The 20599-nt window shown below is 47.5% G+C and overlaps 1 protein-coding gene across 2 annotated transcripts in view; it reads left to right on the forward strand.

The window, feature by feature from the left end:
* LOC103245932 (neuronal acetylcholine receptor subunit alpha-7) overlaps nt 1–20599 on the forward strand; it is a 145499-nt gene that overhangs the window by 73531 nt on the left and 51369 nt on the right. Inside the window, exon 4 of one of the 2 annotated variants that reach the window (XM_008017180.3) lies at nt 9856–9965. The exons of the other annotated variant lie outside the window; for it this stretch is intronic. Coding sequence (XP_008015371.2) covers nt 9856–9965 — 110 coding nt within the window. The remainder of the gene's footprint in view (nt 1–9855; nt 9966–20599) is intronic. 2 annotated transcript variants of the gene reach the window in all.

The following is a 20599-nucleotide window of genomic DNA, read 5'->3' on the forward strand; positions in this document are numbered from 1 at the left end:
CAAGCTCAGCACATAGGACAGGGTAATGTGGGGACACTTCAGAAGCACTTCAGGCAAGACAAGTAAGAAGATACAGGGCTGCATGTAGATGTCCACAACCTGCACCACAGCCAGTCCCCAGGACTCAGGAGTTCCAACCCTGTCCTCTGTGGCCTCCAGAGCTGCATGTTTGAATCAGGTGGAGTGTTCCTAAACCAGAGGCCCTCGTACTCTGCTCTAGTGATGCTTGTAAGAATCTTGAAATGCTGCCTATCATTTGTAGATTTTTAACTTGACATCTGCAATACTAACCTAAATTTAATTAATTGCAAATGATGCCACTTAACATCCAATTGTAAATATTGACACTGAAAAATGGAACGGTCAGTCTCTATGTTAAATGGAATCAAAATAGCATAATAATTTGGTGCCCATCTCATTCAAACACCATATGAACAAGCCTTTTTTAAAACTGTCAGATATTTAACATAGTCCCTTCTTTCTTTGCAAATGCATTTCTATTCTGCTTTCTATAGGGAATTTTATCCTAATGTAAGATAGTTTTATATTTGAAAGTCTCTCTCTCTCTTTTTTTTTTTTTTTTTTTTTGAGACAGAGTCTTGTTCTGTCATCCAGGCTGGAGTGCAGTACAGTGGCGCAATCTTGGCTTACTGCAACCTCTGCCTCCCAGGTTCAAGTGATTCTCCTGCCTCAGCCTCCCAAGTAGCTGGAATTACAGGCATGCACCACCGCGCCCAGCTAGTTTTTGTATTTTTTAGTAGAGACAGGGTTTCTTCATGTTGGCCAGGCTGGTCTTGAACTCCTGACTTCAGGTGATCCACCCACCTCGGCCTCCCAAAGTGCTGGGATTACAGGCATGAGCCACCACGCAGGGCCGAAAGTCTTTTATTAATCACTGTGCCTTGGTTTTTTCAAATGTAAATATTTACACAAGAATTATTCCTTTACATCATAAGTATTAAATTTTGTTTCTTTTGGATTGATTTAAGTTTGCTGTTGTTATTGGTATTATAATTCATCAAAATGACATAAATTAAATTTTTAAGCAATTATAAAACATAAATTTTTATTGGCAATTTATATCTGCCCAAGATGAGTTTGTTTTAAATTAGTTCATGTATCCCCAGATGACTTATTACTTGAATGGAGAAATGATAGTTTTCACATCAATTCTGTTGCTGTTTTTTAACTAGGTGTAGTAACATGAGTAGTTGGACATGAAAGCCACTTTTTTAAAGCAATGTTACTCAATCTTTGAACTTCTTCTAGATTATATGCCAAAAATAATGTAGTTTTCATCAAATGTATCAACTGACAGCTTGATTAGTTTCTGCTTCAGTTCTGTTGAAAACAAAGAATTAAAAGAATTAAAACCCACCAGACCTTTGAAAGTGTTTGCCACCCAATTTGTAAGGTAATTCACACAGAAACAGAGGCTGATACTTGAATGGATCCTTTGTTTGGTTCTTGGGTCAGTGTCCCAAGATGGGAGTTGAGGTAAGATAAGAGAAATGTGCCCTTCCTTGTAAAGTGGAAAGGGAGAAGTAAAAATGGAGGCAAAGGATAGTCCCATGTGGTTCTTGGGCAGGTGAGTTATCCTGCAAATACATGTGGAGTTGAGGAATAGAAAATGGATCTGCATCTAGCCTGGCCAACATGGTGAAACCCCGTCTCTACTAAAAATACAAAACTTAGCCAGGTGTGGTGGTGCACACCTGTAATCCCAGCTACTCAGGAGGCTGAGGCAGGAGAATCTCTTGAACCCAGAAGGCGGAGGTTGCAATGAACTGAGATTGCACCACTGCACTCCAGCCTGGGGAACAGAGCAAGACTCAGTCTCAAAAAAAAAAAAAGAAAAGAAAAGAAAATGAGTCTGCTTAAAGCCATTGCTAGGAGTACAAAGTGCACCCATAGCTACATGTGAGACCCCTGCAGAACTTAACATTAGTCAGGTGAGAGCCCTTGAGAGACTCCCCTGCAGGATTTAAAGCAGCATACTTCAGTGAGCGCATCCCTGCCCTTGCCTGTGCCACCTACTCTAGCTTCCCTCCTTTTGCACAGGACACACATGATCTGTGCTCTCCTGGAAGGCCCAGCCCTTCTTCCCATGGACAGGTTCATCTCCTGGCCCCTGCTGAAAGCCCGGCATTAATGATTGTCCTCGCTGCCCGTAGCATCAAAATAGTGTCCATGGGTCATTCTCGCTTTTGTCCCTCCCACAGACTTTTCATTTGAATAAATGTTAAAGCCATGGATCCATTGGCTCAAACCAAAAACCTTTAACTCTTGTCTCACACATCTCACCTCTGATACATCAACAAATCCTGGCAGCTTGACGTGCAAAACCGATCCAGGATCTAACTACAGCTTCAGCCATGATACTTTCACCCTGGTCTACATGGGCGTCATCTCTCACCTCCATTGTTAGGAGTCCCCATCCAGCCTTCCGCTTCAGTGTTGCCTCTTCTGGTGGTGTCTGTCCTCAACATAGCAGCCAGCATATAGCTTCTTGGCACAGATCCCTCCAGGGGCTCCTGTCTCCCTGGACAGCATAGGAACTGAAGTCCTCGAAGTGGCCTTGGATTCAATTCCCTCCCTGCCTGGCTCCTTTTTCCTCTCCCCTCCCCTCTATCCTTTGCTTCCTGGCTGCACTCACTGCCCACTTGTTGGGTGACACACATGTCACCCGAGCACGTGCCCCCCTCAGGGCCTTTGCACTGGCTACTCTCCTGCCAGGAAGACTCGTCCCTAAGAACCACTTGATTTCCCCCTTACTTCTCACTGGTCTCTTCCTAAAAGTCACCTCTTCATTGAGGTCTTCCCTGAGCTCCAGTGTACTGTCCCAAACCCTCCCCTCCACCTCCAGCCCACTGTGTTCTCTTTATCCTGTTATATTTTTCTCCCAAAGGCTTCTCACCATCTGACCCACTTTGTGTTCACTCGTCTTTCTGCTCATTGGTTCTGAGTCTTCCTCACCGTTAGAATGTGTGCACGGTGGGGACAGGGCTCCAGGTGCCTTCAGTCACTGCTGTACCCACAGCCCCTAGCTTACGGTCTCACCTGTAGCGGGCGCCAAAGAACTTTTGCTGAATGAGAGAATGAAGCAGAAACTCAGGGTGAACCTTGAGGTGCTTAGGTAGTGTGACACAACATAAAGCCATCTCCTGAACAGCCGTGCCCCACTTTCATAGCGTGTGTGCAAGGTCAGGCTCCAGGGAATGAGGCAGGTGCTTCCCTCTTTGATTAAAGCTGGACATTTGCCATGCCCTCTCAGGAACAACGCTGCTGTTGACCTTTTTCTTACAGAGAGAAATACATGTTATGGAGAGGTCTCTCTCTCCGGCGCCTGTCTTCCTTAGCCCTCAGTAAGTGAATGCTCTTCAGCAATGTATATGATTTGGCAATTTCATTTAAAGGATGGTGGTTTCCAAGAAAAATGTAACTGGATTATTACTTCCAGTATTGAATTCAGATGCTCCATAAATAAACATCCTTGCTTCAGAGGGTGTCACCAGAGACCTCTAAATTTATTTCAAGCACAGCTAATTTTTAATTAAGGCTTACATTTGCAGAAGCATCTGCAGCTTCATTTGTTTGAAAACTCACCTTTTAACTCACCTCCTCTTTTGGAGCAATCTACTCTGTGGAAGGTATTAAACTGGGCCAGGTGAGGGAACCTAGAAATATATAACCCAGTTTCTACCTTTAAGCCATTTATGATCAGGCTGTGTAGTTAACACGTTTAGAAGAAGGAGGCGGAGGAGAAGAAGAAGGAAAAAAGCAGGAGGAAAAAGGAAAAGGATGAAAGGAGGAGGAAAAGAGGAGGAAAAAAGGAGGAAAAGAGGAGGAGAAGGAGGAGGATAAATGGAGTAGGAGTTGGAGGAAAAGTGGAGGTGGTGGAGGAGGAGGAGAAGGAGAAGAGGAGGAGAAGGAAGAGGAGGATCTAGCAGTTGTAACACTGCCTCCCAACTGAATTTTTAAGGGCTCACAAGAATCCTGGGTTTAAAACAAACCTTAACAGTCAACTAGCCAATGCGTGTGTCTCTCTGCCCCCGCCCCTACCCAGTGTTTCAGTCTGGAAGCCCTGGCATTCCTGTTCATACCCACAGCGTGGACATGAGGAACTCAGTAGTCACCAGAGCAAGCTTGGATGCTGCCCAGGGGCCACTTCTAAGCAACCTTCCATTGATTGCTGTTCTTGTGTTCCCTGGCTGGGGACCAACCTGACTTGACCCAGCACGATAATGGACATGCACAAGTGAAGCTGGATACTGAAGGCTGTCAGGGCCAGCGTTCTGAGGGGGGTGCAAATATGGGCCAGGGGCGGAGACCCACAAAAACGGCTCTAGCAATGGGTTTTTCTCCTCCCGAGTTTCACGTTGCTGAATTCCTGTCCTGAAAATCTGAATCCACGTAATCTTTTCTCTAGGGTATTTAAATATTTAAACTCTGCAAATGATACATTTTCTATGCATTAAAAATGGAAAAGGCAGAAAAGTTAAAAAATGAAAAATCTCTCTTTGACCTCCAGTTCGTTGGTTTTGTTCTTCTTTCTCCCAGTTGCCCTTGATTTTGATCATTCAGAAACGTGAGGGAGTAGAAAGAGGCTTGGCCTCTCTGTTCACCTCTTCATGTTCCTAGGAGGAAGCAGCCAGTTCCTCTGCGGCCGGTTTTCTCTGCAGATTAGTTTTTATCATTTTGGGAGGCTTGTCAGATGTAATCTGATTTAATCTATGAGAAGAAATGGCAGAAGCCATTTCAGTTTCTGAAGAGACATTTGAACCATCCAGAGACTTACATTTGCTTTTAAAATATCTGTCTTCTCTTATTTTGCAATCGTGACCATTCTTCTGGCATTTGATGTCCCAGCCTTCCTGGGTCGTTCTCTGACTTTAACCTCCTAATTCTAATTATAGTACTAATAGCATTCACACCATAGATAAGATTTTAAGCCGTTATTTTTTCTAAAATGTTTACCTTTTTAATTTCTGCATTCATTATCATTTGATCTCTGACACATGGAAATGCCATGCTTCCTGTTCACAGACAAGCCAGCTAGCGGCTTGCTTAGGGCCGCGACAGCATCTCAAGGTGAAGAGCGATGTTTCAATCATTACGTCTCACCAAGAGAAAAAAGTGTCAGGATCAGGGGGCTGGAAAGAAGGCTGCTTTCCTCCTCTGTCAAAATAATAGACGGGACGAATTTAGAAAAGATAAGTGTTTTCTGACATCAAACATGCGATGTCTTTTCTGGCACCAACAACCAATTTTCCAACAGCAGCTGGGGGTCCACCAGTTCGATTTATTTCTCACACTATCTACCTGGAGTTCGCATCAGATCCCACAGGTTAAAGGACTCAGTCTCACTTCAGATACCAGCTGCAAATGGGGTACCCAGGCTACCCACAACGTCTACCAGGTGACTGAAAATTCGAGGGTTCCCATACCCTTCTCCCCCAGGTTCAGTAACTTTCTAAGATGGCTCACAGCTCAGGAAAATACTTTGCTTATTTAATAAAATTGTATATGATACACAAGCTAATATATTTATAAATAAAAATATATTCATTAAATAAATATTTAATATCTACTTCTATAAAATACCCTGGAGAAAAGATTACGTGGATTCAGAGTTTCAGAATAGGAATTCAGCAACATGAAAATCAGGAAGAAAAAAACCCATGACTTAACGTTTATTGGTTTATTCTGAAGGATGCGCTCAGGAACCACCAAGTGGAAGGACACAGAGGGCGGGGCGTGGTGGCTGGAAGGGTGTACGGAGCCGCAGTAACTTCTCCCCAGCGCCACCCTCCTGGCAAGTGGATGTGCTGACCGAGAGTGTTTATAACCCTGTCTCCAGCCCCTTTCTCACCCCTCCCCAGAGCTGTGAGTGCAGTGGATGGAAAGCTCCTTCCTCCAGTCACTAGGTGACCAGCCCCCATGAAAGCTATCTAGGTGCCCAACTCTAAGTCACCTCATCCGTGTAAACTCAGGCCTCAGGCATGGTCAGAAGGGGCTCTGTGTGAATCACAAAAGACACTCCTCTCACTCAGGAAATTCCCAGGGCTTTAGAAGCTATGTGCCGGGAAAACCAAATCCGTGTTCTTCTTATACCATAATGTATTTTTTTTAATGAAAGGTAACTTTCCTTTTTCCTCCCTCCCTTCCCCTCTCTCATCCCTTTCCCCTTCTCCACCCTCCCTCAATGCTTCCATGCCGCTAGCATCCACACACGTTTAGAGTTTCCTGTGGGCTCGAAGCAGTGCACATGGGGCCCAGGAGCCAGAGCCATGGAATAATTGGGATTCCCACGGTGCCTTTTCGATCAATGGCCCCTTCCTCCCTTCTGTGTCCCCTCACAACTCCACACACTCTTCTTTTGAAGATTTAATGAGGAGGAATCTCACAGAAAGAGGGAGAGAAGGAAGAGCACACACTCCTCTAAATGCAATGGTCTGGGAGTCTAGGTTCATTGATGCTTCTTTTCAGATCCCCACTCTGTGGAAAACATGCCAGGTGCTGTCTACAAAGATTTTGCCTGTTGCCTCCTGTTCCCGAGGGACCTAGGAACCAAGTGCTTTCAGAGAACAACCTTTTTCTAGAAGTTTGTTGTTTATAGGGCCTTATTCCATATCCATTCTTAGGAAACCTTCATCGGAGCCTGTAGGGGTCACTGGTGGGCCCCCCGGGCTCAGGAGTGTGGACCTGGGCTCCAGGGCACACAGCCTGAGGTTCCCTGTCCTCGTTGGCACTCACTCTTCCCCACCTTTGGCCGCAGCTACGTTATGACTGTTATTACAGCTCCCAAGTCCAGCATAATTTTGTAAAGTGGGGAAATCTTTCTCTTTTCTTACACCGTCATTCATCACTTGCCTACCAGGGCCATATGACTTTAATCTGCTGCTGCACACATTATCTTATCTCATCCTGTGAGGCAGGGTACATACAAGGAAACTGCAGGTCAGAGACAATGATTTATCTGAACAACCTCGCACCACTAGTCTCTGCCAGAGCCTTGGTACAAACCCAGGTTTCTGTGATTCGGATGCTTTCTGCAGCTCCCCCGACCTTTTCTGCCATTACTGTTGCCCAAAAAGGGTCCTGATCCAGACCCCAAGAGAAGGTTCTTGGATCTCGTGTGAGAAAGAATTCAGGGCAAGTCTGTAAAGTGAAAGCAAGTTTATTAAGAAAGTAGAGGAATGAAAGAATGGCTACTCCATAGAGAGAGCAGCCCCGAAGGCTGCTGGTTGCCCATTTTTATGGTTATTTCGTGATGATGTGCTGAACAAGGGTTGGATTATTCATGTCTCCCTTTTTTAGACCATATAGGGTAACTTCCTGATGTTGTCTTGGTATTTCTAAACTGTCATGGAGCTGGTGGGAGTGTAGCCATGAGGATGACCAGAGGTCACTCTCGTGGCTGTCTTGGTTTTGCTGGGATTCAGGCGGCTTCTTTACTGCAACCTGTTTTATCAGCAGGGTCTTTATGATCTGTATCTTGTGCCGACCTCCTATTTCATCCCTTGACTTAGAATGCCTAACCATCTGGGAATGCAGCCCAGTAGGAGGTTTCAGCCTGTTTTCCCAGCTCCTATTTGAGATGGAGTTTCCCTGGTTTACATTGCCTCTGACACAATGATCAGCCTGGTTTGGAGCAAGGGAAAACAGCAGATGGGCAGCAGCATCAGGGAGACTGAGCCAGAAGAACCAGCTCTGGTAGAGTCCAAAGATCAGTTTGCTTAAAGTCAACACAGGTAGGCCCTGACCCAGTGACTGACTAAAACATCCTAGCTTTCTGAACCCTGGCCCCTCTTGTAAATGAGAGCAGTCCTCACTCTGACCCCCTCTGAACTATGGTGAGTCTGGACATACACAGGACACTGGACTAGCATAAAGGCTGTGATCTGGCCAGGGAGGGGATGAGTCCATGGTTCACGCAGTGGGGTGTGTGGAGTGTGGGGAGGCAGTGTGCAACTCTGGCTGTGCCTTGGAAGAGGTCTGGGTTTGACCAACCAGGCACTCCCATTCCCATTCCCATTCCCATTCCCATTCCCATTTCCTGCCTCCCCTCCCCCTCTCTCTGGCCATCATTCAGCAGGCAGGGGAGAAGGGGAGAAGTGCCTTGGTCCACCATGCCCACTTTCCACGCCTGTTCATGGAACCTTGTGGCCCTGACCTGTGTGGTAATAATGGTGAACTTGACTGGCTTTGTGATAATTAGTGGCCAACCCAGAGAAGCATCCCAGGATGAGATGCAAAACTGTGGCACAGAAAGCACAGATGTTGGCTGTGGAAGGGCCTCATGCCCAGGACAAGGGAGAGAAATGAAGGGAAGCACAGGGCAGAGGTGCCAAGTCGGAGCAAGCTGCAGGAACCGTGGCTTGGTTGGCGCCCAGGCATTCCTGGAAGACAACTAGGACGAGACCCACCCTTCCTGGGTGCGCCCCTCCTGTCCCCTCCCAAACCACTTCCATCTCATTAGAGAGCCCAGCAGGCAGCTGTCGATCCTGAGTGCCCCCGATGATACTTCTGCACATCACCCGTGAACACTTCCTCATTCCTGGAGGTCCCTGGCTGCAAAATGATGTCACTCATCTGGATAGTTCCTCTCCTCTGATGTGGGATTAGATCCAGAGCTGAGACCATCTTTCTGGATGCTGCCTGCCCTCCTCAGAGGATGGGTGGTCTGGGACACGCCCTTTGACTCCCTTGTTGTCAGTATCAGTAGCTCTAGCTCCACAGCCCCTCATCTGCAATTTCCAAATCTCAGCGGCTCAGAAAAAATTTTCCCCTCCTTCGATGTTGTTTTCATAACTTTGCATCAAACTATTTTGGTCTAAAATCAAATTGAAATCTATGTGCAATTAAGGCATGTTTTGCTACAGAAATTACCATGTGTTTGATTGTGAGGAGTCACCCTGGTCCCAGGTCGGGCTGGTGCACCACATACCTTTTCAGATCTTGGAAAGCCTGAGCTCCAGAGCGTGGGTGGTACCAGGCGGACAGAATACAGGATAATGGTGCAATTATAGGAGCTTCTGAGTTCACACTTGGCAGCACTGAGCCTCCTGTGGGGTGGTGCTCATTATGTGGCAGCTGCAGGTGGGATCCCACCCGAGCATCCTCTGCAGAGCTTGTGGGCTCCAGGAAAGGCTGTTTAGCACCTGATCCTGGGAGGGAGGACCCCAGACGTGGGCATTCCTCTGACCAAGGTCACTAGATAACCTCAGTGAAGGCCTGGCCGCGAGCTTGTGTGAGTGCTTCCGGAGTCTTCATCTGCCTCCTTTCCTGCTGACTCTGTTTCACCATCAGGGCTCAGGATTTGCATTGTCGGGTGTCAGAAGCACTATCCCTGTGACAAAAGAAAAATTCAAATCTGAAAACATTCCTTTAGAAATTCTGAGAGGTTCCCATGCAACTGCACAGTATTATGGAAATAAATATTCCACATTTCTCCAGCCTGGTTCTTATTCCAGTGGAAATAAGTGAATTTCTTTTTTCAAAGTATTCTCACAGTGAAAACTTTGAAGGCAAAACAGTTATTCATTTGGCTAGAAGTAACCCATCCACTGCAGGAGAAGGCTCGGGGACATGCAGAGGGTTGGAATTCACTTTAATGATACCATCTGAATGTGTTCATGGTGACAGCAGAACCTTAAATGTGAGTTTTATGCTCTTCACAGTCATTTTGGAAGGGATTATTGAATTCCCATTTTCATTATGTTTTATAAATAGCAATTCAGTTATAATAAATGTCTGGAATTCTCTTTGGCTTTGCACTCACCTAACAATTGCTTGTAAGAAATATTAGTAGCCAAGGAAGTGAAGTGCTGCTAATGTCATTGTGTGTGTCAGTCTTGGACAGATCACTATTTACAGTGGAATGTGTCAGAATATCCAGGGGTGAAGACTGTTCGTTTCCCAGATGGCCAGATTTGGAAACCAGACATTCTTCTCTATAACAGGTAAGTATATTGAGCAAGGAAAAAAATGCTTTTATGCTTGTATGCATGTAGCTATCAAGTATATTTGAATATTTCACAGAAATGCTGGATATGTCATCTATGATCTGGGGCCACTGCTGCCTACACGACTTTCCAAGTGGCCAGGCCTTTGAGAAGCAGCTCTGTCCCCTTCAGCCGGCATTCCCTGGTTTGGCATGCATACGTGCACACCCTGGCTAGCCTGCCGCCTAAGATGCCCATGAAGTTGTGTGTTCTCGGGGCCTAGAGTTGTTTCTGTGCATCTTGGCACATGGAGTATTCTTGCGTAAGGCAGTACCTTTGTTCTCTGAATGGCAGTAGTTATGACCAACAGCAGAAAGTGCTGGCTTATGGGACGCACTGCTGGAGCCCACAGTTTGGACCCACATCCTCATCTGTGTTCCCCATCATGCACTGGAGAGTTCTGGGACAGAGATGGCGGCAGGTGAGCTGGAGGACTGTCATCTCTAGCTGCGTGCAGAAACTTCCCCTACAGGGTATATACCTGTGTTCTAATAGTCTTTCTCCTGAGGTCAGGAAATAAGGGACACATTGGTAAACCAAGGTAGTCTGACTTGCAGACCAGATGCCTAAAAGGCAATTATTTAGGCAGGGTAAGTTTCTAGAAGCAGTAAAATTTCTTGTTAAATTGCATAGTCAAATAAGGGATCCCAGAACATTTCTTACTAATAAGGTCTCAGATCTCATAAATAACATCATGAAAAGCAAGTTGTTTCCTTTGGTCCCAACTGAATGAAGAAGGAAGCCCAGGATTTCCTGATGCAGGGAACGGCGTGACCAAATTGCCCTCGATGGTCACTCAGTGATCCTGCTGGACAAGCAATGTGTTGTCCTACCTGGCTACTTCCAGAAGGCTGGGCGATGCCATTTCTTTTACTGACTTTTCATTCTGCCCCTGTGTTTGCTGTTGGGGACCACATTTCACTTGAATCATTGGGCCTGTTTCTAGAAGAGTATCTTCTTCTCATTTGCTGCCACTTTTCTGCTTCTTAAATTAGTTCAGACAACTGAGTTTTGAAAAATGTCTAAAATAGGGGTAAGTGGTCCCCTGTTGGTGGATCAAACACACACGTTTCCATGCCTGGACTTTGGGTCTTCTATTTCTTGAGGGGCTGTATTAGTTTGCCGAGGCTGCTGTAACAAAGTGCTACAGACTTGGAGGCTTAGGCAACAGAAGTTACCCTGTCACAATTGTGGAGGCCAGAAGTCTGAGTGAAGGTGTTGTCAGGGCTGACTGCTTCTGAGCCTCTCTCCTTGGCTGGTAGATGGCTGCTAGCTCACTGGGTTCACGTGACCTTCCCTCATCCCTGTCTGTGCCCTAGTCTCCTCTTCCTGTAAGCACTCCAGTCAAATTAGAGTAGGGCCCCACGCTCATGACCCCTTTTACTTTAATTGCCGTTTTAAAGGTTCTGTCTTCAGATAGAGTCGCACTCTGAGGCACCAGGTGTTAGGATTTCAACATGTGAGTTTGAGGGGGATGCAACTGAGTCCATAATGAGGGCATTGTGTCTGACTTTTTGAGGGCAGAGGGTCAGGGTTGAAGAAGTCTAAGTGTTAATTTTAGCTGTAATATTTACAGTCCGTGTAACCTTTGAGTCTCCAATTTCTCCTTTGAAAAATGGGGGAAGTGCCAGCTTCACAGAGGTTGGAGGATCACTCTGTGGAGGTGTGCAGCACACTTAGTCTGGCACTCGGAAAAGAACACACATTCCATAAAGGCAGTTATGTGTTTACAGGCAGAAGGATGAGGATTCCTGCTTTTAGAACAAGATGATAATGTAACAATTTAGAAAAAAAATCAATGCTTTTCATTTCTCAATTCAGATTTTTTAAGTTTGAAATCGAGAATAAATTTTATAACATTCAGCCTGGGCAATGTAGTGAGACCCCCATCTCTAACAACAACAACAACAACAACAACAACAACAGAATTAGCCGGGCATGGTGACCTGCACCTGTGGTGCCAGGTACTCAGGAGGCTGAGGTAGAAGGATCCCTTGAGCCCAGCAGTGAGCTTTGATTGTATCACTCATGCCAACCTGGGTGACAGAGTTAGGTGCTATCTCCAAATATTTATATATATATATATAGAAAGAGAGAGAGAGAGAGAGAGAGAGCGCCCCACCATGTTATATGTATAATATGTTGGTGGAATCTTATTAATGCGGTTACAAGAGACAGTTTCTATGGCCTATGTGTAAGATCTTTAATTCCAAAATGTAAAATGTTTGATGATTGCAAATGCTCTGGCTAATGAGGAATTTCCAAGTTTTAAGTGAATTTCAAGGAGCAAAGACCTAACAGTCTCTGCCTGACAAATGTTACCAGGATCCAGGCCCTCAGAAACGACCCCCCCTCACATACCTGGCCCAGCTGCCGGTGCCGAACCCCGTCGCTCGCACATCTCTTGAGCTCTACTGAAGGATCCTGCTCGTTCCTCTTTCCCATGGTGGACGTAGACCACGTCCGCCAGGCTTCATCATGGAGGATGTAGAGGTTGCTTCATTCTCTGCTTTCGTTTTCCTGAGAAATGGAATGTAGGACTTTCTTTTTGAAGTAACTGCTAAATATGTGGCCCGCAGGTCCACATGAACCCGACGTGGAATGAATAGATTTCAGAGAATATTTAAGCCACTCATAGACACTTGTCTATTGCTGCAGAACAAACTACTCAGAACCGAGTGACTTGAAGCAAACAACTCAGATTATTCCTTATGATGCCATGGGCTGTCCAGGCCCATGTGGCTGGTTGTCTGTTTCACATGGCATTGGGTACAGCCGTGGGCTGGGGCTCCACTGGGCCGGCGTCCCGAGGGGTGCACTTCCACAGTGGCGCAGGACTGGGCTGAGCCGGTGGGGATGCCGGCCCTGGTGGGAAGCTCAGCCATTCAGCCAGGGGCTGTGCACTCACCCCTTCTGGGCCTTTTCCACAAGACTTGGTGTCCCCCAGCTTGGTGGCCAGCAGTGCTCTGACAGGAAGGAAGGATAGGCTGCTGGTACTCTTAAGGACTGGGTGTGGGAGTCCTGCAACAGCCCTTCTTCACATTCTGTTGGTCAGAGTAGGCAGGAGCCCAGCTTGGAGTCAAGAAAGGGGAAATCAGCTCCCGTATCTAGGGCAAGAAGGGTGGGAGGGAGGCCACAGGGTGCTCTGGGGACACTAGTGATCCCAGCTGAAGAAGGAAAGCAGTGAAACTGCAAGGGTCAAAGTAAAGCCCTGGGAAGCAGAAAGACCAGAAGAGGCGTGCATCGTGAAGGGGAAGGCACACTCCGCCGTGTGCCCACTGAAAGGGGCAATGTGGGAGGAGGAACAGGCAGGAGGAGAGAGCTCCCAGACAAGTCAGATCTTGTCACCCCTGCCTCCCCTTGCTGTCTGGCTTCCCCTTCCTGTCTGGACACACTGTGCAGCCCCTGGGTATATGCTGACCAGCCCACCCCTGCCCTGTAGCCTCATCCACTCTCCAGCCCTACTGCTTGTCCTTCGGCTCACTGATGCACCCATGCTTCCAGGCAGAGCGTTTCTATGAGCTTCTTGCAGGATGAGGAGTGCCCACCCCTTCACTCCCAGTGGGAAACCTCCCCGACACCTTCACCCCCGCCAAGTTTAGAACACGTGGCTCTGTCACGTAGAAAAGGATTCCTGTCCACAATGGCACTTAGGGTTTGCTACCTCTTAGGGGCGCCTAGCAGGGCATTTGATACACATTTGTGCAAAGACAAGATGGAGAGGAAGGGAGGGTGCAGGAATTATTAGGAGAAGGAGCGAAGAAGATGGATCAGTGTAATACAGTGCGGCTAAGAACAGCCAGAGAAGAAAGAAAGGAAAGGAAAGAAATCATGTAGGCAACCTAGAAAACATTCAGCTGAGACTGAGTCCAAAAATGGACACAGGAAATAGCAAAAATAGCCTTCACTAGTAATATCCTAACCCTCTGATATTCTGTTATTGGGAATTTTGAGAGATTCTGAGTTTAATGCTTTCTGCCAGCTTCCAGGCATGGAAAATAATATGTTCTGCTTATCATCTGTTAGTTCATTATTGTCTGAATGGAGTTGAGGGGCTTTTCCTGAAGGAGGGGGTTAAATGCGTCCTGTGTAAGCCCCGGTTTTGATAGGAGTGTTGATGTAGCTCAGGTGAAGCCTCCCAAACATGTCTGTCCTATTTCTCACTCTATTCTGGTTTGATATTGGAGTCCCCACGTGAGTCACTATTGCTTTTTGAGATATAATGCATTTTCCATGCTTTAAAGTGGCTGGGTCACTGCAAAACAGCCATCTCTGCATCATTTCTGGAATGGGCTGCTGTATTTCCTTGATGGATGGGGAACGAGTTGTGCTGCTGCCAGCCAGCTGGCCAGGTCGCACTGTGGAGAGGATGGACACGAATAAAAGCGTCTCTGTCTGGTGCTGATCCCAGTCATTTCTTTGTTGCTTTATTTTGCTTTACTTTAAGCCTGCAGCTCAAGGAGTTTTCTGAACACCATCTTGCCTAAAGTGGGTAGCAATTATGGATGGCTTGCCGTGATTTTCCCCTTTGGATGGAATTAAAGGCCTCGCCGGGATCAGCAGTGGGCTTGCAGAAGGACAGTCTGAATCCCGGCACCTCCGCGGATGCACCTGCACCGTGCAGAGACAGGCAGCTGGCCTCAGCCTCTCTGAGCTTCTCTGTTTCTGAGTTGCTTGGTCAGAAATTTCTATTGCAATAAAGGCAATCTTTTTCGATAAAGATATTTAAAGATGCTTTTGTTGCCTCCGAAAGTTTAGAACGGCGTGGGGTGTCAGCCGTCCTTTTTCACTGAGTGTGCAAAGCTACATTTGTCATCTGCAGGCTTGTGTCTTTCACTCATTTCCCTGACCCTGTGGCTGATAGCGGAGCCTGGGGAGGGGGCTTGTATGCAGGACACACTTGAGAGCAGTGTGGCCAATCCTGGAAGCCTCATACTTGTGCTCGTCGTTGAGTTGCCAGGCGTCTTAGGGAACCTGGGGGAGCCGACCCAGGACAAGGATTCCTGAGATTGTAGCTTATTTGGGAAGGGATCCTGGGAAGCAGGATGAGGGGAGGAGAGTGAGATAGGGAGGGCAGGCAAGCCGCTGGAGTGAGCAGTGAAAAGCAAATCGTACTGCCAGCAACCAGAGCCCATTCCTCCTGGGGAGCTCTGGGAGACTGTGGAGCACATCTCAGCCTTGTTCTGAGGAAACTGGGATGCTTATCTGCCAGCTGCCTTCCATCATAGGCTGAGAGCTGCTGCCAGGGGTGTCAGCTCCCTGGCACCTCTGGCTTGCCTGCCCCGTGTGTGCATCAAGTACAGAGCTGCAGATGCTTGCAGTAGGCAGCTGTCAGGGCCTTGGGCACGGGAGGATGATTGTCGACATGGTCTGCTACAGCACAGATGAGCCATCCACTCAAGTACTAGTTGCTTTCACCCTGCTGTGATTGTAGATCCAATCTCAGCTTCTGGTGGGGAGCATAGCAACAATATGGGTGGAAGGGAAAGAGTCCTAGGACTTGAGGGTCCTAGGGAGGAGGGTGTTCTCAGCCAGAGCAGAGGAGGCAGGCAGGTGGCAAATTTCACTGGACTAAAGAAGAGCCCAAGCCTGCATCCCAGCAAGTGGTGCCTGCTCCGCGTGGGCTACGATGTGTCTATTATGGAATCATGGCAGTGTACACATGGAATGGCATCTCAGGGAGTGAATCTGTGAGTTATAGTGTTGTCGCGGTTAATAGCTTTTGAAATTGTGGTATCCCTCGGTCTAACCAAGGTTGGCCTGCTGGTGCTCAAAGGCTCATAATGCAGTCATGGCCAGGCTCTTGGAGGGCCCCAGGGCATCACTGGAAGGTGATATGGTTGCTATAGTTTGAATATTTGTCCTTTACAAATATTTGAATATCTGTCCTCTCCAAAATTTGTGTTAAAATTTAACCCCCAATATGGCAGTATTGAGAGGTGGGAACTTTGAAGGGCAGCTGGGTCATGAGGGCTCTGCCCTCATGAATGCTTTAACCTATTTACGGATTAATGGATCAATACGGTATCATGGGGATGGGACTGGTAGCTTGATAAGAAGAGGAAAAGAGGCCTGAGCCAGCACCTTCAGGCCCCTCCCCACGCGATGCCCGGTACCACCTTGGGACTACAGAGAGTCCCCGCCAGCAAGAAGCCCTCACCAGATGCAGCTCCTTGACCTTGGACTCCCAGCATCCATACTGTAAGAAATGAATTCTTTTCTTTATAAATTACCCAGTTTCAGGCATCCTGTTACAGGCAACAGAAAGCAAACTAAGACAGTAGTAGTTCCAGATGAGCAGAGGTAGTTTTGCTGCTGGGAACCTCAGAGAAGGAGTTTTGAGGATGTGCTGTTACAGCTTTCGTATTAATCAGATATTCGCACCCGAGCTGGAGGGAGGCTGTTTCTAAATCATGTGTGGTGGGAAGAGCGGGAGCAGCAGCTTGCTTTCAAGCAGTGAGTGGAGCCAGCCAGCCTATGTTTGCATCTTCAAAGTCATCCTCCGAACTGTCCATCTCATCCTCCCCGGTCTCATCATGGTCACTCTTGCTGTTTGTTTTTAATTTGTTCATTCACTCCAACCAATATTTAGTGAAGGCTCCTGTAGCATAAGCACACGCTGTTCTAGGAACTAAGGATTCAGCAGTGATCCAACCAGACCCAAACCCACCAGAGAAACAGAGATGGGGAAGAGAGGAGGGGGGCATGGGCCAGAGTGTGGGTGCTCCCAGAAAAATTAGGCAGGAAAGGGAATAGTTGAGGGCTGAGCCAGAGATCAGGGACAGACCAGGAGACTGACTAGAGGGCTGCAAAGGAACAGGCCCTGTGATATCAAGTGGAGACTGTTCCCGACAGAAGGAACAGTCAGTGCAGGGACCCTGTCAAGAAGGCTTGTGAAAGACTTTGAAATGCAAAAAAATAGTGAGGGAAGAAAAAATAAAGACACCTGGGTTCCTACGGAATACTAGGCACGGTCACAGGCACCTTCCTGGTCATCTGAGTCTGTAGTGGACTGTGCCTATCATGGTCTTCAAACTAGTTTTCAACTCTAACTTCTAGAAAACTGATGGCAAAACCAATGATTCTAGTCCACAGAGAAGGAAATGGGTTTTGCTGGTGTACCAATTCCCCTGTGGACAGATTCAGACCAGTATGCCTGGTTGTCTTTGTATGTGTCTGCTTTTAGGATGCTCTGCAGAATTGGTTTTAACATGTTCCTGGTTCCTTCCTTCATTAATGTCTTAAGTAGTCTTTGACACATGATCATTTTATATTTGTGCAAGTGTCATGATTTTATCATTTTAAAAATTCATCAATTGCCCTGAGGCAGGAACATGCTGTCCAGGTCTGTCCTAGAAGCAAATTCAGCTGTTGTGGCTGGAGAGAATTGGTGGGTGGGGAAGGCCAGGGGTGAGAGAGGGGGCTAGAGACATGATGGGGAGAACTGGGGACCAAGTCGTGGAGGCCTTGGCTTTGACTGTGAGTGAGACAGGAGAGACCCTGATACCTTTGATAGAATTTTTGTTTCGGTTCCTTTTTGCTCTGAAAATTTTAAAACAATATTTATTCATATTCTCCTCTTGACTTGTTAGCAATTGATTCCCTTCAGGTGATTTTGTCCAGAAGTTATTCTCTGTTCTTTTCTGCTTGTACACTCCTCCCAGCCTGTGGCAGTGGGCAGGTGTTGCTTTTATTGTTTCTTCTAGCATCTCAGCAAGAGGCAGGGAGGAAGGGCAAGTGTGTGTCGTTAATCAGCCCCCGATGGCCCAGCTGTTTGCCTCGGGCTAACTTGGAGCCCACCTGTTGGCCCCGGAGTGAGTGGACTGCTGCTGGCTGACTGTTAATGCTGCCTGCCTCATCTGGTGCCTTCTGAAGGTGCCATGCACCATGTTCAGCCTACTTGCCCGCAGCTCCTGGTCTTCAGCACCGTGGAGCCAAGCCCCCTTTACTTGGCACTCGCCTAGTGCCAGCAAATGGTAGCCAGGAAATTGTGGCTTTATGCCTTCTTGCTAGACTGTATGAAGTCTGAGCATCCACAATTCTCAGAGCGGGAAGCTGGTGCTCAGAGAGGTTCAGCCACTTGCCCGAGGTCACCCAGCAGGGTCTGCCTGACTCCATAGTCTGACTCATTACCGGCCATTCTCTCATCACATCAGGAAAGAGCTCGGTCTCTTGTGCTTCATTTTCTAAAGTTAAAAAGCAGAGAGATCCCCTCTCCCTCCCTCTGAGCCGGCTCCACTTTCGCACCTGCTCTGGGCTGCTCTGCCAGACTCAGCCTTCAGCTTCCTAAAAAGAGTGAGTTTGTTTTTTTTCTGAAGCTGCTGTGGGGTTTTCTGTTTGTTTGTTTTTTTGTTTTTTTTTTTTCTGAAGCTGCTGTGGGGTTTACTGTCGCTTCTTGACTGGTTTCACTCAGAATCTGACATTTACCTTTTCTTTGACCAAATCCCCTGCCAGCCAGTGTGGGCCACAGAGCAGTGCCACAGCAGAGCATGGAATGACAGAATCCAACTGCTGTGCAAGAGTTGGAGCAGAATTTCAAGCAGAGGACGGGTGCTGCGGTGAACGGAATTTTGTGGGGATAGCGTTGCATTGAGGTGGCCTGGGTGAGGCTGTCTTCCTGCATGTGGCAACGGGCCAGTCCACGGGGCAGCTCCCCAACCCCCTGCACCCCAAGGGCCCTGAAGCTCATTGTGCCCAAGGGCACGGCTTTTGGAGATGAGCTTATTGATCTTTGTGATGTGGAACACAGAGCCAGCACGGTTGTAAGGGCTGTGTGATAAATACGTGAGACAGGAACTCGATGGACGGTTCAGTCTTCATCATGAGCTGCCTGAGGGAGCAGGGCGGGCAGCCAGATGAGGGCCAGGGTCCGCCGCCACCCCGCCCCTTCCCGAGCCTGCCGTGGGTTCCCTGCACGTGTCCACTGCCCACCAGAGTTGCGATCTTCAGCTGTCTGCACAGGAGGAGATTTACGAAGTCGCGTGTGAGGCATCAGAAGGCAGCTGGGCCTCCCCAGCACGCTAAGACCTCAGTGGTGCAGGGTGCAAGGCCCAAGCTGGATGTGCCCCCTCGCTTGTATCAAAACCTGGAGAAACTGAGGCTTTCCTTGTGGGCCAGGGCCACAGGGTCGGTGGAGCTGTTGCTGTCAGTCGACCGGGTGGTATTTTCTGGGGACCTACTCTGTGTAAGATACTAGAAGCACCTTCACTGCCCTTGAGGCATGTGTAATCAGTAGCAAATCACTTTACCGCGGGTGGTCTCATCTGATGTAATTTTGTGTCCTTCAGTGAAGTCATCTAAAATTACTCCCTCTGCTTCACAATTGAGGAAATGGTTTCTGAAATTAAATGGCTTGTTGATGCAGTTCTGAGGACTTGACTCCAAACCCTCATGCCTTTCCCAATCCTTGACAGGCTCTTTGTGGCTGTAAGACAAGGGCACAAAGTGCATCTTGCAGAGCAGAAGATGACGTATGTCAGGGACATAACATCTTAGAAAGATCTGGAAGAGAGCGAGCTTCATCCAGTGGGAGGGCGTGGGCAACTGTTCACGGCAGGGTGGCCATACATCTTGGTCTGTCTGGGACAGCCCTGGTTTGTGCCTGAGGTCCTGGCACTGCTGTTAATGGTGCCTTTTTTCACTTTTAAGATGGCGCACTTCATGGAAAGACATGTAAGTTAGGTCATATGGCACAGGGCCCTTAGCGGGGATGGGGAGCGTTCACCTTGGAAGGGACTAAATGTGGCAGGACCCTCAATGCATGTGCTTGGAATGAAAGGGAGAGGGAAAAGAACAGGGATAATCAGGTCAGGGACTAGCTATAGTCTAAGGAATGGCGACCAGCCCAGCCGGACTTCTCTGGAAATCTGTCCCTGACTCCTGGCCACAGTCGCCTACTCTGGGCTGCTGTGTACCTTGGAGGACTCTATGTAAACATCACACAATGCTGCAGATGTGAGTTTGATACTCTTGTTTTTCCCCACTGTCCAGCGAACTCCTTGGGAGCAACCACGTTCCATTCGCATTTTTTAATCCTCCCAAGTTAGTGTGACAAATAGCACGTGGCAAGCAGCACATTGCAGTGGGTGAGGGATTAGTGGGGCCGCTACCCTGTTCCAGGAGGGAGTTACTGGAGGCTGGAACCTGGGCAGTAGCACTTGGAACTCAGGCTCTCTTGATCAAGAGAGCCATCTTCCAGCACCCTTAGATTAAAAATAAGTAAGTTCTGATTGTGTGGGGCAGGGAGGTAGGGTATGGGTCCTAGCCCAAGAAACAAATTAGTCTAGAAATTATTCTCTTTTCTCCTCCACTACCCACACCAATCTATCTTGAAAGATTATCCATTTGAAATGACTCTGGAGATCTTTTCACATTATTTGTGGTCTTTTTTTAATATAAATTTAACATCCTTAACTAATCGCATTTTTGTATTGTTTTCTTTACGGATCCTTTATGGCTTTGGGGTCCCAGACCAGGAGACTATCAATTTATTCTAGTATAGTTTCTTCTGATAATTTTTGGTAAACTGAACAGTTTGTTTTTTATTGTGTATGTTCCCCCCACCCCCCCACCCCCAAAATGTTTGTGTATGC

The sequence above is a fragment of the Chlorocebus sabaeus genome, chromosome 26 (genome assembly GCF_047675955.1).
Source record: "Chlorocebus sabaeus isolate Y175 chromosome 26, mChlSab1.0.hap1, whole genome shotgun sequence".
Lineage (NCBI taxonomy): Eukaryota > Metazoa > Chordata > Mammalia > Primates > Cercopithecidae > Chlorocebus > Chlorocebus sabaeus.